The sequence below is a fragment of the Ursus maritimus genome, unplaced genomic scaffold (assembly GCF_017311325.1).
Source record: "Ursus maritimus isolate PB19 unplaced genomic scaffold, ASM1731132v1 scaffold_10, whole genome shotgun sequence".
Lineage (NCBI taxonomy): Eukaryota > Metazoa > Chordata > Mammalia > Carnivora > Ursidae > Ursus > Ursus maritimus.
In genome coordinates, this window is record NW_024423344.1 from 65,004,122 (window position 1) to 65,019,177 (window position 15,056).

At 39.3% G+C, this 15,056-nt stretch overlaps 1 protein-coding gene and 1 pseudogene across 2 annotated transcripts in view; one reads left to right on the forward strand and one right to left on the reverse strand.

The window, feature by feature from the left end:
• The window catches only part of DNAJC3 (DnaJ heat shock protein family (Hsp40) member C3), a 71,016-nt gene that overhangs the window by 6,863 nt on the left and 49,097 nt on the right, over nt 1-15,056 (forward strand). Inside the window, exons 2-3 of one of the 2 annotated variants that reach the window (XM_040623915.1) lie at nt 10,241-10,278; nt 10,556-10,666. Coding sequence is in view for 1 of the 2 variants with exons in the window: in XM_040623910.1 (XP_040479844.1) it covers nt 10,556-10,666 (111 nt within the window). In the remaining variant the exon portion in view is untranslated. The remainder of the gene's footprint in view (nt 1-10,240; nt 10,279-10,555; nt 10,667-15,056) is intronic. The other variant, XM_040623910.1, reaches the window with a different exon arrangement.
• LOC103657650 lies at nt 1,929-5,034 on the reverse strand (annotated as a pseudogene).

Genomic DNA, 15,056 nt, shown 5'->3' on the forward strand with positions numbered 1-15,056 from the left:
TGGGGAGCAGCAGGCATAGGGAGAAGCAGGCTCCCCCCTGAGCAAGGAGCCCAAGGCAGGACTTAATCCCAGGACCCTGGGATCATGTCCTGACCCGAAGGCAAATGCTTAACCTTAAGACTGAGCCACCCCGGTGTCCCTCAGCTTTACATTTCTTAAAATTCTTTATTTTTGCTTGTCAAAATATAGTGGATTCTAATACTAACTTCATAAAAAGACTTAGCTACTCTACCTTTTTTCTTACACTTCTTGTATATTTTGCTGACCTATGGTTATGCCCATCTAAGGAGAAACCTATTGTTTAATGCTGGTTAGGCATGATGTTTGGTTGCTTTGACTCTTAGAAAGTAGGAGATAGCTCTTGTCACTGTATCCCAGTATGTGGCAAAGGAATAAAAAAGTATCCATGGCTCAAAATAGGGTTGAGATACTTCAAAAACAGCCACAACTTACAAATAATTTTTTCTTTTTACATATTAATGTCTTTATGAATCTTTGGTAGTATCAGTTTGATTTGATAATTGTTATTACGTATCTTGGATTCTATTCTTTTTATTTTTAACTTTTACACTAAGTATTTTATTGTTTGCTGCTGTCAGTGTATATAAAATAATTACCCTTGCAAAATAGAAATTGATGAAAATTCAAAGAGGTAGATTTAAGGACTGACAAAAGTAGAAGTTTCACATGGCACCTGTTTAGGGATAAGCTTTTTGTACAGGCTTCAAATTTAGTTCCCCTCTTAATATTCACTGGTTTCATGAAAAGTGGTTTAGAAAACCATCCAAAGATTTGTTTTACTACAAAAAGGAACAGACTCTCTGGGGTCTGAATGGATTCCTACTTGAAGTTACTCCAGTCAGCAGGGAGTTGTGTTGAGTAATCTGCAGACAGTTGTTTCAAATCTGCAGCTGCCTGGGAAACCTTCAGGTGGTTGAGCCCACGCTGGAGGAACCAGACAAATCAGACATCAGTTCTGTTCTGATGACTTGTGATACTTTTAAATAAGAAGGAAGGTAGTTACATTCATTCCGTGAATATTTAGTGTCCACTTTGTGCAGGTACTGAACTGGGTGATTTAAAAAAGAAAAGATGGTTTCTTCTCTCAAACTCACTTTTTATCTGGATTGGGATTTCAGGGGTTGTGAGAGGCTGGCAAACTGTGAAGGTCAATATATTGAGATGGCGGCATTGCAAAGTGAAGTCGTGTACTTGTGAGCGTGGTGATGTCATAGGAGCATAGAAGGGTTTTTTCCCCATCCTCTCACTGCAGTAGTTAGAGGAGGTCTCACAGAGGAGCCAGCATTTGAGGGCAGAATCCTGATGAAGGAGTAGAAATTTCCCAGGGGCAAGTAGGAGAGATCTTTTCATGGAACAGCATATGCAAAGAGAACATAGTCTGTTCAGGAAAGTACAACTAGTTCATTATGGTCTGGGAGTGTAAAGTAAGAGGTGGAGGAGTGAGGGATGATGAGGCTGGACCCACATCATGGGATCTGATCAGGAAGGGTCTTGTTTGCCTTTAGAGCTGAAGGAGGTTAGACTGAATCTAGCCAGTGATGTGAAAGTACTGCATAATTTTTATTAGGAGTGCATTTTGGAAGGATTGCTCTGGCAGCAGCATGGGGGCTGGATTTGGAGGAAGGTGGGGGGAGATCCCAGTTAGGAGGCACATCATCTCTTGCAGGGAGAAAGGAGCCTACACAACAGCACTTACACTGTGGCAGAGTCTGTTAGGGGAATGTGACCAAGATACACTGAAGGAATAATAATTCTTTCTGAATGATTGGGGTAGGCCATGGAAAATTTTCTTAGAGGAGGTTGTATTTACTTATCACATTAAGTGGAAATTATACTGGATAAAATTGTAACATAATAAAGATCCAAGTTTTATTCAGAAGGTACAGAAATGCTGGATACCTCTTTTAATCCTAGAAGGTTAGAGAAATTTAGTTTGAAGAGTAATTTAACTTTTGGGGTGACAGTATGACATAACATTTTTGGAGGGCATACCAAATTACTTTTATTTGAAGGAATAGTACAAATGAAATAACTTTAAGTGGATATTTTGGTACAATTTAGAGAAAAGTTAAAGGTCACCCCAATGTGCATGCCTGGACTTGGTGACCAGGGAAGTCAGCCCCATGGCTAAGGCTTAGCTCTTATTGTCCTGTCTCCCAGGATATGCTTATCAAAGAGATACTCTGCCATACCAGATTCAGGGGGCCCCCCATTCTTTGATGGATTTCACCTGCTCATTCAGGTAATGAATGTCAATGAAGTCACATATATAGGGGTCATTTTTGTCAGTGACCAGTTGGTGCAGTTCCAATAGTGACAGATTTATGCTTTTTTCCAAGTGTAATACTTGCACTCTCCATTGCATTCCGCCAGCTCTCCCAGTTACCATGGTTTGGTTTCTTGATATCCTGAAGAATTTGGGATTTGGCCACCTTGGTCTGCAGCTTCCTCATTTTCAAAAGCATGTTCCCTCTCTTGAGATTGGTGAAAAAAATATTTGGCAAAGTTCTTCACCGCCACGCCATTGGGATCAAAGCAGTAAGACAGGGACAGGTAGATGTAGGAGGCATAGAGCTCCAGGTTGATCTGGCAGTTGATGGTGTCTTTGATTCCTTGTTATAGTTTTGGCACATCTGTGAGAGGAATGCATAATTGTGATGTGTGGCCAAGAGGGGTCCTCTGAGGGCACTGTGAGGAGGTGGTGGAGAGCCAGTGGGTTGAGTTCTGGTTCCTTCCAAGCACTGTGAAAGCAGGAAACCACGATGACTCTCAGTGAGGAATGTCTGTCTTGAAATAGCTTAGTATAACAGGTCAAAAAACTTTGCAAATGCATTCTTGCCTCCCACTAGACTTAGTTCAGATCAACCTTGGAGGTTGGAAACCATTCTGCTAAAATGTTATATTAAATGATGGGTTGAATGAATGAAGCATACAGGGCTTAGTAACTGTGGAGCAGCTACCCTGGATTATAGGGAAAAGGATCATGGGCTGTGTTGAGAAGAAAGTTGTGCTTTGGAATCGAACCTTGTTTTGATGGTTACTGTGAGTCTTCCAGTAGGATGGGTAACTTTGAGCCTCAGTTTCCTGAGTTACAAGAGTATGAAAGATGCTTACTTTCTATGGTTGTGAAAAGTAAGTGAAAGTATGACACTGAAAGTATCTAGCACATAATAGGTTCTTAATTCCTTCTGTGTTACATCTTTTCTGTGAAGCATTTTCATAGTTGGATAAGGAAAGCATTTCCACTAATAGTTTATCTCATACTCAGTTTCTTCCTAAACTCCCTCAAGCAATCTGGAATCCTCTATTCAGTGCGTTGATCTGATCTTTCCTTTGAGAAAATGTAATAGGGAAATGTTTGAAAGCTTCATGCTATTTTGAAGACTATTCCCTTCCTACCCCCTGCATTTTGTGAATACACAGAATCCCATCAACATGCCCTTGTGATTACTTGTACCCCATGTAATAGGCTGAATTGTTCCAGAGTTCATATACAGTGCCTTCATCATTTGTATTTGATTCTTAGTCGTTCTGTAGTGTAATTTACCATGTTTTCCATACACGTTTCTCTCAACGTGAGTGATACACAGATTTTTGTATTTTACACTAGGAACTATAAATGTTTATGGATGGATAGTTCATATTAGAAATTATCTTTGAGAAATGAAAATGATCTATCTTTAACTGTTTTAATATCCCCATCCCTAATCCTTTAAAGAGATTTAATATAAAATTTTATTATGGAAAATTTCACACATTTACAAAAGGAGGGAATGGAATATGAACCCCTAGGTACCCATCTCCTAGCTTTAACAATTACCAACTCATGACTGATCTTATTTTATTTACACCCATGGATTATTTTGAAACCTATCATACATGCCATCATTTCACTCATAAATATTTTAGAATCTATAAAGGATAAATACTGTTTTAAATTTTTAGGATCTATATCACCTATATTCTCTGCAGTATTTGGTTATAATGTTGTCCCTTTGAACTATAGTTTAACAAAAACGTTTGAGGCAGGGTTTTGTTGTTGTTGTTTTGGGGGGGATCAAACCATTTTATTGAGGTGCTTTGGGGAAAGGTCGAAGGGTAGGAGGACAATGACATCTCGGCCGGAATCTCCCCAGCTTCACAGTTGCTGAAACGAGGAAAGGTTATTTTGCTTTTCTTTCCTGACTTAATTGCCTGCTTAATTGTAAAATATGATGTGTCTATAGTGTTTACAGATATTCTGTAGGAGTTTTCAATTGCAAATGATTATTCAATCAGGAACATCTTTTTTTTTTTTTTTTCTTTTAAAGATTTTATTTATTTATTTGACAGAGATAGAGACAGCCCCGAGAGAGGGAACACAAGCAGGGGGAGTGGGAGAGGAAGAAGCAGGCTCATAGCGGAGGAGCCTGATGTGGGGCTCGATCCCAGACGCCGGGATCACGCCCTGAGCCGAAGGCAGACGCTCAACTGCTGTGCCACCCGGGAGCCCCAATCAGGAACATCTTTAACACGTTCCTCAGTTTACTTTATTAAATTTTTACTGTATTAGTAGTACGTGAATACATTTTTACTGGAAAAAGTTAATATAGAAATTACACATTATATCTGTATCTATATCTATACAGATATATATATAATTTTTTTTAAAAGCATAAAAGCAGAGTGCATATACTGTAATGCAACTTGCTATCCTTAGTTCATACCCCCACACTTCTTTCCGTCCTGGCCTGTTTTGAATCTCTTCCACCCAGGGTCCACACAGCCCTGATGGGATCTTTTTAAAATGTAAATCACAGAGTGAGTTCCTTGATAAAACCCATTCTAATAACCTCTCTTTTTACTTAGAATAAACTGTAAGTTTCTTACCATGGCCTGAGAGGCCCAGTGTGTTCTACCTTGCCTATATCCTCTATCCTTCCTAACATGCTGGAGCCTCCTTATGATTCCCTGAAGGTGAGCTTGGTCCTACCCAAGTCCTTTGCGCTTGCCTTGTGCTCCTTGCCTGGTCATATTTTCGCTTCCTGGAGGCACTTGTCTTTCAGGATCCTCCCGATCCCTGTCCCCTGCCCAGCTTCATTGTCTTTTAACTCAAACATTATCTTCTTGCAGGGGACTTATTTGACCCCTTTGTCTATATTAAGTCCTCCCCCTCCTTTCCTCTGGCAGTTTGTCAGGGTATTTAGAAATGGTTTTCTCTTTTTATCCACTGCAAGAGCGATAAGTGTGTAAACACTTGGTCTGGTTTTTATGAATGCTGCATCCTTTTGAATTTGTAAGAATGTCAATTATATTCATTTTTAGAATTTTTTCCCCCTATTTGTTCCCCATAATTCTCTTATTTGGTATTAGTTTCTTAAAAATTGATTTCATCATCTTTGTAAATTTCGGAATTGCTCATTGCCAATCTGTGAATACTGATTGTGGGAGAAGACTGATTGCCTGGCCGGAGGCTGGGATATCCACGGGTCCCTTCCTCTTCCTTGTATCAGAGTTTGGAGCCCTCAAAGAACTGCATCCACCTCCGGGGCACACTTGCCCCAGGAAGGTGTTTGGATGTGATTTTGCCCACTAACCATATCCTGTCCTTTCTATGTTTTTTGTTTTTGTTTTTTTCCCTAAAATTTCTGTTTTTCTGATGGCCCTCCTCTTTTAAAGTGTTTTTTCCCCCTAGCAAGGTTATGCATTTATTCTTTATTTTTATTTTATTTTATTTTTTTAAAAGATTTTATTTATTTATTTGACAGAGAGAGAGACAGCCAGTGAGAGAGGGAACACAAGCAGGGGGAGTGGGAGAGGAAGAAGCAGGCTCCCAGTGGAGGAGCCTCATGTGGGGCTCGATCCCAGGACTCTGGGATCACACCCTGAGCCGAAGGCAGACGCTTAACTGCTGTGCCACCCAGGCGCCCCTGCATTTATTCTTTAAATAACTTCCGTCATTTCTGGAATTTGCGCACATTGGGAGGTAGGCTCGTGTTCGCAGTTGGCTGTCCTGATCTAGTCCCTGTGGTCCACTTCAAAACATGTTTTTTAATGTATTAGATTTTTATCAGCCGGTTTTCTCTTTATTGAAGGGATTTAAATTTTTAAAAAACTTCATTTGGGAAAATCTTAAAAATATACCAAAGTAGGGAGAATAATATCGTGTACCACGGTGTACTGCCACCCAGCTTCAAAAATTATCAACATATGAACGATCTAGTTTCACCTATACTTTCATTTTCCTTTCAGGAATACTTTGAAGTCAGTCCCATTCTTCATATTATGTATCTGTAAAGACTTCAGTATGTGGCAGAGATGCCAGTGTAATGTTCAAAAACAGCCTGCCGTCCTCCGGTCACTGCTGGGAACCCTGCCGCCTAGGGCATTCTCTTAAGTGGCTAAAGCCTGGCAGATTCTCCTCATTGCCTCTTTGGAAAAGTCCACCCTATTCATCTCTGTTATGGCCACAGTTTTACACTTGGTATATAATTCAGTATCATTTGTTTCATGAAATACATTGGTTTCCATAATCTTCATTATGAAAAGCAGGTTATATTTTTGGGTATGGTATGGAATTAGGTGGAACTATAGGTTTCCCTCCCTATCAGAATATAATTGGTTTCTGAATCTTTATTGCAAAATGAATTTTCAGAGCAAGAGCCTATATTCTCATTTTAAAAGGGAAAGCTAATGCTTTCCCAGCCCGTTGAAAACTCCCAACTAAGTTCTCTAAATGTTACCCACATAGTCTTAAAAAGGTTAGACGTCTTTACATCGTTGCCCCAAACAAAGAGGGCTCTGCAGGACCCTAAGTTTTTGAGGCCATCAAGTTAAGGTTTCCCTCTTTGCCTCCCTCCCTTCTTCCCTTTCTTCCTTGTGTGGAGGGGTCCATCAAGGAAATAAGACACTGTACAGAAACTAGGAACAGGCCAAGGAAGCTACTTTGTTTAGTATGGCAAATGGCAAGATAAAGTGAATTTCTTTCGGCTCTTTGCTGTAGTAGAGGAAGAGTTCAGTTGCTTTTGATGACTAAAACGGCAGGCGCACATCGCTGCTCACGTAGTTGCCGTGGGCATCCTGGACTCCTGTTCTTTCTTGGCTTCCACATCCGAACAGTTGCCGTGAGCCATGTGTAGTCTTCTTTCTCTCTTATATTTCTCTGAGCAATCTGTCCTTCTCTATTTCCATGGCTACTCCACAGTCAGATCACCATCATGTCACCTGGATTATTGTAACAGATAGATACCTCGTGGTTTCTCTCCCCCTCCGGCTGTTTATGAGACTCACCTAGCACTTAAAGCGACCCACTCCGGAATAATGAAGTCATGAGGGAGAGGAGAGCTACCCGAAATGTAGGATTTCAATTTCTCTGAAAGCCTCATTAATTCTCTTACTTCTGGGCATGCAAATGTGATGTTCTTTGTGTTTGGAATGTTGGTTTTTTTCCCGGGTTAAGATCTTTTCACATTGGCGGTTTTCCCATTTTTCTTTCAGGTTTCAGGTGAGACCTCAAGAAACCCCCCTCAGTGTTGTTCAGTAGAACTTTCTGTGATGATAGGAAATGTTCTGTATTGTTTGCAGTGTTTCCTGTACTATTACCAGCTTTTCAGCACTTAAACTGTGACCAGTGTGACTGAGAAATTACATTTTAAATTTTATTTAATGATAGATGTTAGGTGCTCTAACCTCTGTCCTTACAGCATCCTGTGTGTGTGTATGCCCCACATCATAACACTGTATTTTATATTTTCCTAAATTTTTATTATTAAACATTTCACAAAGTTGAAAATTTGTTAGTGTATATTCCTGTATCTATCACCTAGATTCTACCATTGGTACAATGACCATACTTGGTTTTAACACATATCCATTTGGGCCTTTCTCTATCCATCCATTAATTGTTTTTAAAAAATACATATCAAAATAATACCAGTACTCATTCCCCTACGTACTTTAACATGCATATCTTCAACAGCTTTTTTAAATGTAAAATTTATGTATAATTGTCCATAGTTTAAGTATCTATTTGCTAAGTTTTGATAATTGCACATCCCAGAGCACCCCATACCTCTATTAAGATTAGAATATTATCATCATCTCAGAAGGTTTTCTTCTGCTCCCTCCCAGCCTGTCCTTTCTCCCACCTTCCCAAGATATGACTATTCTGATTTTTTTTTTTTCCTGTAGTGTCCTTTTAGCACCCTGAATAACTTAACATCATGTTCACTGTAAAAGAGAAATGCTTTGGCTTCTTAGTTTCCATATGCCCCCTTCTACACACATTAAATTAAATTTTGTGTTTGATTTTCAGCTAGATCAGCTCTGTGGCTACCCAAAATAAGAGATTGTTTTAGGGGTGCCATGGAAGCTCACGGAGGGAGACTTGAGCTGAGGGTTGGAACTGAGCTGGTTCTTTCTCTCTGTAAGTGCTGGTGCACTCAAAAGAATCCCCCCCACACCACAGTCCTTACCTTCATCACTCCGTCATTGGGGTCAAGTGCAATAGCTTTGGTTTTCCAATTAGCTTAGTTTTCCAGTTAGCATGTGATTATTGTCAACCACAAATGGTGTCTTGATTAATTCTGATTCTAATACCTGCTATGGATTACTGACATCTTATTTCTCATTGACAGTGAGCTCAGCGCTGCACTCAAGCTCAAGGACATGACCAAACCAGTCCTCAAAACCTATCTTTGTGGGTCTGTCTGCTAGGACCACTCCCCAGTGGCAACAGTATATAAGTCTGTGTCCATTCAGGAGAGAGAGACCACAGAGTAATTTAAAAGGGGGAAGTTTAATATAAAGAATTGTTAAGTTATGATAGGAAAGTAACTATAAAGATGTAAAGAAAGCTCTACAAGATATTCTATGACTGACAGATGGTCCCCAAAGAAGGGCCAACTGAGAGGGGATCCCCCTACTCAAGTCTGGGGCTTAGATCTTATTAGAGAAGGTATAGGTACAACTTAAGTTGCTGATAGAAAAAATTGCAGAGTTGCTGGTCCACTGTAGCTGAGCAAGCAGGAAATAACCTTCTCAGATATAGGTGAGCCCGGGTTGGTTGGCCTGTGAGTGTGGGAAGTTGGGGTGCTGTAGTGGGCATGCAGCCTGGAGTGTGTGATGTCCTCATTGGGAGATAGTGCCTGTTCAAGGCTGCCAGGTGGCTGAGGGACTGGACCTGTGGGCATATGGCTAGGATAGGGGCACCACTGGATATCTTCCCCATATGCACCATGCAGCAGGAGCCAGAAAAAAAATAAAGACAGCAACAAGATCCAGAAAGTGTCCTTCCTGCAATGCCCCTTCAGTACATTTTACTGTGACAGAGTGTAATATTGTGCTCAGTATAAAGAAGAAATGCTTAAAAACCAGTCCATTTTTAAAGCCAGGTACTGGCCTCCCTGCTGTTCTAGAACATAACCTGGCATGCTCCTGACTTAGGGCCCTTGCACTAGCTGCTCCTTCTTGGAAAGCTCTTTTTCTACATATCTGCATGGTGAGTTCCTCACTTTCCTTCAAGTAAGTCTTTGCTCAGATGTCATTTTCTCAGTGAGGCCCACCCTTGACCACCTTCTTTAATACTGAAATCCTCAGCGCTCCTGATGCCCTCACATGGCTTGACTTTTTCCATGGTATTTTTTACCTATCATACTATGTAGTTTATGTATTTCTTAAGTCTGTCTCCTCCCTCCATAATGTCCAGTGCCATGAGTGGCAGAGGTTTTTGTTTGCTTTGCTCATTTATCACCAAATACCTAGAATAGTGCCCAGTGCATTGCAGATGCTCAGTAAGTACTTGAATATTAGAGTGAACTCAATAATACTCATTAAAATGAAATTCTAGGGGCTCCTCAGTGGCTCAGTTGGTTAAGCATCTACCTTCGACTCTGGTCATGATCCCAGGGTCCTGGGATTGAGCCCCACATCTGGTCTGGCTCTCTGCTCGGTGGGGAGCCTGATTCTCCCTCTGTCTGCCTGCCGCTCTGCCTACTTGTGCTCTCTCTCTGTCAAATAAATAAATAAAATCTTTTAAAAAAATGAAATTCTAGTTTAACAAAGCAATTATGATTTTGTTGTTTAACACACTACAACTGTGTTATGCAGTTTCCCTTATATTTTGGAGACTGATTACATTCTTTTGATTGACCAGGGTGATAGATGTATATTTTGGGGTCGCTTGTACTCTATAAAACGAAGCACTGTGCTTTATTGTTACCTTTTTTGTGTCACTCTTTAGCTTCTGTGACTCTTCATCTGAGCAGATTCCTGAAGCAGGTAACTATATATACATTTTAAAGATTTTATTTATTTGAGAGAGAGAAAGAGAGAGAGTGCGCACGTGAGATGGGGGGCGGGGCAGAGGGAGAGGGAGAAGCAGACTCCCCAGGGAGCCCAACACGGGGTGATCCCAGGACCCTAGGATCATTGACCTGAGCCGAAGGCAGATGCTTAAGCAACTGAGCCATCCAGGTGCCCCATATTTTTAACATTTTATTCTTCAGAATTAAATCTTGGTCATGGAAAGTTAACTTATTTTTGTTGTTGTTTTTAGGTGCCGAATGTGGAGTAAATGCAGATGTTGAGAAACATCTTGAATTGGGCAAGAAGTTACTTGCAGCTGGACAGCTAGCTGATGCTTTATCTCAGTTTCATGCTGCAGTAGGTTTGTATCTTGGAACCAAAACCCTCAGGGGCCATTCTAGTGAATTCTAGTTAACCGCTCCTTCTTTGAATAACATTTAAAATAAACATTATTTAATGTTTAAAGAAAGCATTTAAAAATATTTGTAGGTTCTGGGTGAAATAGATTAATAAAATAAATGCACAACACTTAAATGGGTATGTATGTAACACGAGAGAATTTTCCAGATAACTTAGACTTTCAACTGTAAGGACCAAGAATAATTCAAGGTAATTTTGACAGAAAGCTTTTCTCACTGTATTATATAGTTTTTTGCCCTCCTAAAAGATTTCACTGAAGACAGTTTAATTTTCTTGATGATTTGAGAACATTGGTATAATTATTTTACTTTGAGGCCTTTGGGGGATCCTGTTGCCCTTTGCCTCTTCTGTGTTAGTCAGACTTCCGCCATCTCTTAGGCTGTTCTGTTGCTCACTTGTATTTGTCTGTAGTGTCACCTGTCTTTGCGCCTTTCACTCTTTTGGGAGTGAGAGAAATGAGATGGCCACAATAAATAGGTTCTAAGTGAGGGCTTAAAGGATTTTCTGAGTCCGTGTGTATACTTTTGTGCTAGGACTTTTTGACATTGACTTTTCTGAATCCTTTTTTAAATTAATTTGTACATTCTCACCTTTATTTGGGATGGTTAAGAATGACAAGTTTAACTGTGGGGTAATGAGGGTTTTTTTTTGTTTTGTTATGTTTTTTGCTTATTTTTAATAAGCAGTTCTGGTCACCAGAAAAATATCATCCTACTCTTACAATTTACTTTGTAAGGAGAACATGATTAGATTTTGGTTTGGCAATATTTTTCTTCATGCTTCTTTGAAAACTCAGATTTTTATTATGGTGTTATTAGCTCTTTGGAATAATAGGAAACCTAGATTTTAATCTTGGCTCTGTCACTTGATAATCCTATGATCATTGGTCAAGTTATGTAAGTAAATTTTGACTTAAACAAGTTACCTGCATATTCCTAGCAGTTTTCACTGTGCTACCCAAAAAAGGATTTCTTTGTGAAGGTTAGGTGAGAATAATGTATATAAAGATTTTTTTGAAAACAGGGTACAATCACACATGTAAGATATGTAGAAATATAGTTTTTATGTCTCTGAAAATTAAGACTTTTAGAAAACAGACTTGATGTTTCATAGGATTTTCTTAACTATGTGAAGTTTCTATTAGGAATTTTTTCATTTTCGCAATTAGCTCACCTTGGGAAGCGGTGGGTAATTGGCACAACAATTTGCTCAAGTTACTTTTCAATAGAGACCATTTATATATATGACCATGTCATTACTGAGGCCACACTTTTCTGGGGATTTGAACTGTCTTCAGTGCTGCAGCATGGTAATGAAAAAGAATTTCAATTATTGTCTTAGATAAAGCATGTCTTAAAAGAATATTGATTCTTCCCTAGTAGTGCAAGAATATTTGCAGAAACTTACAGCTCCTACCTACTTTATACTTTATTTGCTGTTTTTAATCTCACATTTAGCAGAAACGTTAGGGTCACGTAGTATTGTTTACAGTAGTTTAAAATGACTGCCTGTGTTTCTTCAGCTTCACTGCTGCACAAGAATTCTTGAGACGGCTCTTTCCCAAAATACCCAATAAAATATTACTGTATTCACTGAAAGGCGTAAGTTAATAAAGCTGGAACATGGTAATTGATTTGTGGAATTCAGTGAAGGGAGAAAGTGAAGCGCTACTGTGCATTCAGAACTCAAAGAGCAGTGTCCTTCTGTCTGTCATGATTTGGCGGGTTGCAGCAATTCTCAGATGGCGCCCAAGCCATAATTTCTGAGGAGGACCTCTGTAGTTTGAGACTAAAATTCATCATTTTAGTTTGTGTAAAATACTGATCATAACTAACCATAGAAAATAAAGTTTAAATTGTATATGATGGCAATATATGGGAGGTAGTGACGGGGGCGGTATCGTGGTGCGTTGAATCTCATATGAAATGTGTATGTGTGTTTATCAGAAAAGAGCATTAGGTCCTCCGTTTCAATGGTCTCCTTTACCAAACATCAAATTTAGTATGGCCACACTGGCTGCTTCGGGCAGCCCAGTGAATTAGCCAGCACCTCTCCCCGGCAGCGAGCGCGTCTGGGTCTGCGGACTGGTAGGCTAGCAAGTTGTGCGCTCTTTGCTGCGGGCTGCGGAGCTTTGCTGCGCTGGGGAAATGGCATTCCTGTTCTAGTACACTGCTTTACACTGCCTGTATAAAGAGCTCATTAAATGTTTACTCATTTATTATACTTCCCAACTTTGCAGTTTTGTGATGTACTTTATTCCTTTAACTTCTATGATGAGAGATTGATGTTAGGGTTTGTAATAGAATTTGGCTAGCAGCATTGTGAGTCATAACGGATTGTTTTTTATTATTATGCTATAATTGACATTATTTATGGTTGTGGCACCCTTCCATTTTCATTTTTGAAAAATTAGGTGCATTTTGAAAATTACTTGGGCTTGGTATGTTTTATGATTACATTTTTAACACAGTAAAAGGTTTATGTATTAAAATTCAGTAGAAACACAATTGTTTCTATAGTGTGGTACAGATCTGTCAGTGATTTGATTTGAAGTTTTTTTGTATCTGGCATATGAATATTTTTTGGCAGGAGTTTTAAGATTTGGAACTGATGGAAACATTCTTGATCTGTTGGAAGCTGATTTAAGGAAGAATGTTGACCACCACTTTCCAATTAGTCTTCTGAAACAGTTACATCTATTTCAGTGTTATGAAGCAGTCAGACACAAGTTTTGTTTAGAGGTTTATCAATAGAGAAACTGCAGTGCAGTGTGAAAATGCCCTGATTCTTACTCCCACAACATGATCTTCTGGGGATAATGAATTCTAGAATCTGAAATCACTTTTTTGATAGACTTAACAGAATGTCTTAGCTATCTATATCTGGCAGGAATGAATGTCTAATGTGGTGGATTAAATGGTGGGCATTTCTGAAGTGACAGGTTTCCTCATTTGCTTCGTAAGAAAATCAGTATCCCATTTACAATTTTGCTAAATCAAAAAGCAAAATCCATGTCTATATTTATTTATCTCTTAAACATATCATGATGCTTTCTCATCACATTTGTACCTCATTTGTGAAATGGGGATGGGCATTACTACTCACATTTAGACAGAAGGAAACAAAGTACTTTAGTAACTTTCCAGACGACGCATTCTAATTCAAAAGATTGTGAACTTCTTAGGGATAGGTAGAATCTTATTGTTATTATCATTATTATTATTCGTATCGAAGTATAGTTAGCATACAGTGTTATATTAGTTTCAGTTGTACAGCATACTGAGCTCACAGTTCTGTACGTGATCCAGTGCTCACCACGTTAAGTGTAGTCACCTGTCACCATACAGTGTTATTACAGTACTGTTGACCATATTCCCATGCTGTGTGCTTCATCTCTGTGACTTATTCATAAAATGAATACGTTTATGCCTCTTAATCCCCTTTATCTATTTTACCCACCTCTCCACCCCATGCCCTCTGGCAACCACCAGTTCTCCATATTTAAGAGTCTGTTTTTTTGCATATGCTGTTTTTTAGATGCCACACATAAGTGGGGTCATATGGAGGGCGCCTGGCTGGCTCAGTTGGTAGAGCATGTGACTGTTGATCTCAGGGTTGTAAGTTCAAGTTCTGTGTTGGGTGTCGAGATTACTTAAAAATAAAATCTTTAAAAATTAAATAAATGAAGTGGCACGGTGCCTCACTGGCTTAGTCAGTGGTGCAACTCTTGATCTTGAGCCCCACGTTGGGTATAGAGATTACTTTAAAAAAAATCTTAAAAAAATTAAATAAACTAAGTGAACTCATATGGTATTTGTCTTTTTCTGACTAATTTCACTTAGCATAATACCGTCTAGGTGCATCCACGTTGTTGCAATGGCAGGATCTCATTCTTTTTATGGCTGAGTAACGTTCCTCGTGCGCTTGCTCGTGTGTATCAACCACATCTTAAGGATGGGTAGCGTCCTATTTAGTCATTATTTTAATCTCTAAAAGTTGGAATGAAGGGGTAGAGTTGGGTTAGCTGGGAGCAAGAATAAAAATTTTTTTGTATCTAGGCAAGGGTGGTGGTCTTTCTGCTTTCCACTGCCACTGTTTACATCATTTGTAATTGGCTTTGTGATGTATTTTCTCCAGGTGGTTGTTGTGGGGTTTTTTATTATGGCTAATTTTCTCATATTTGAGTTGTTTGGTAGTTTGAGGATTAGACCTTAAATCTTAACTCTCACGTTCAAATTTTTTTTTTAAAGATTTTATTCATTTATTTGAAAGAGAGAACACAAGTGGCAGGGAGGGCCAGAGGGAGAGGGAGAAGCAGACTCCCTGCTGAG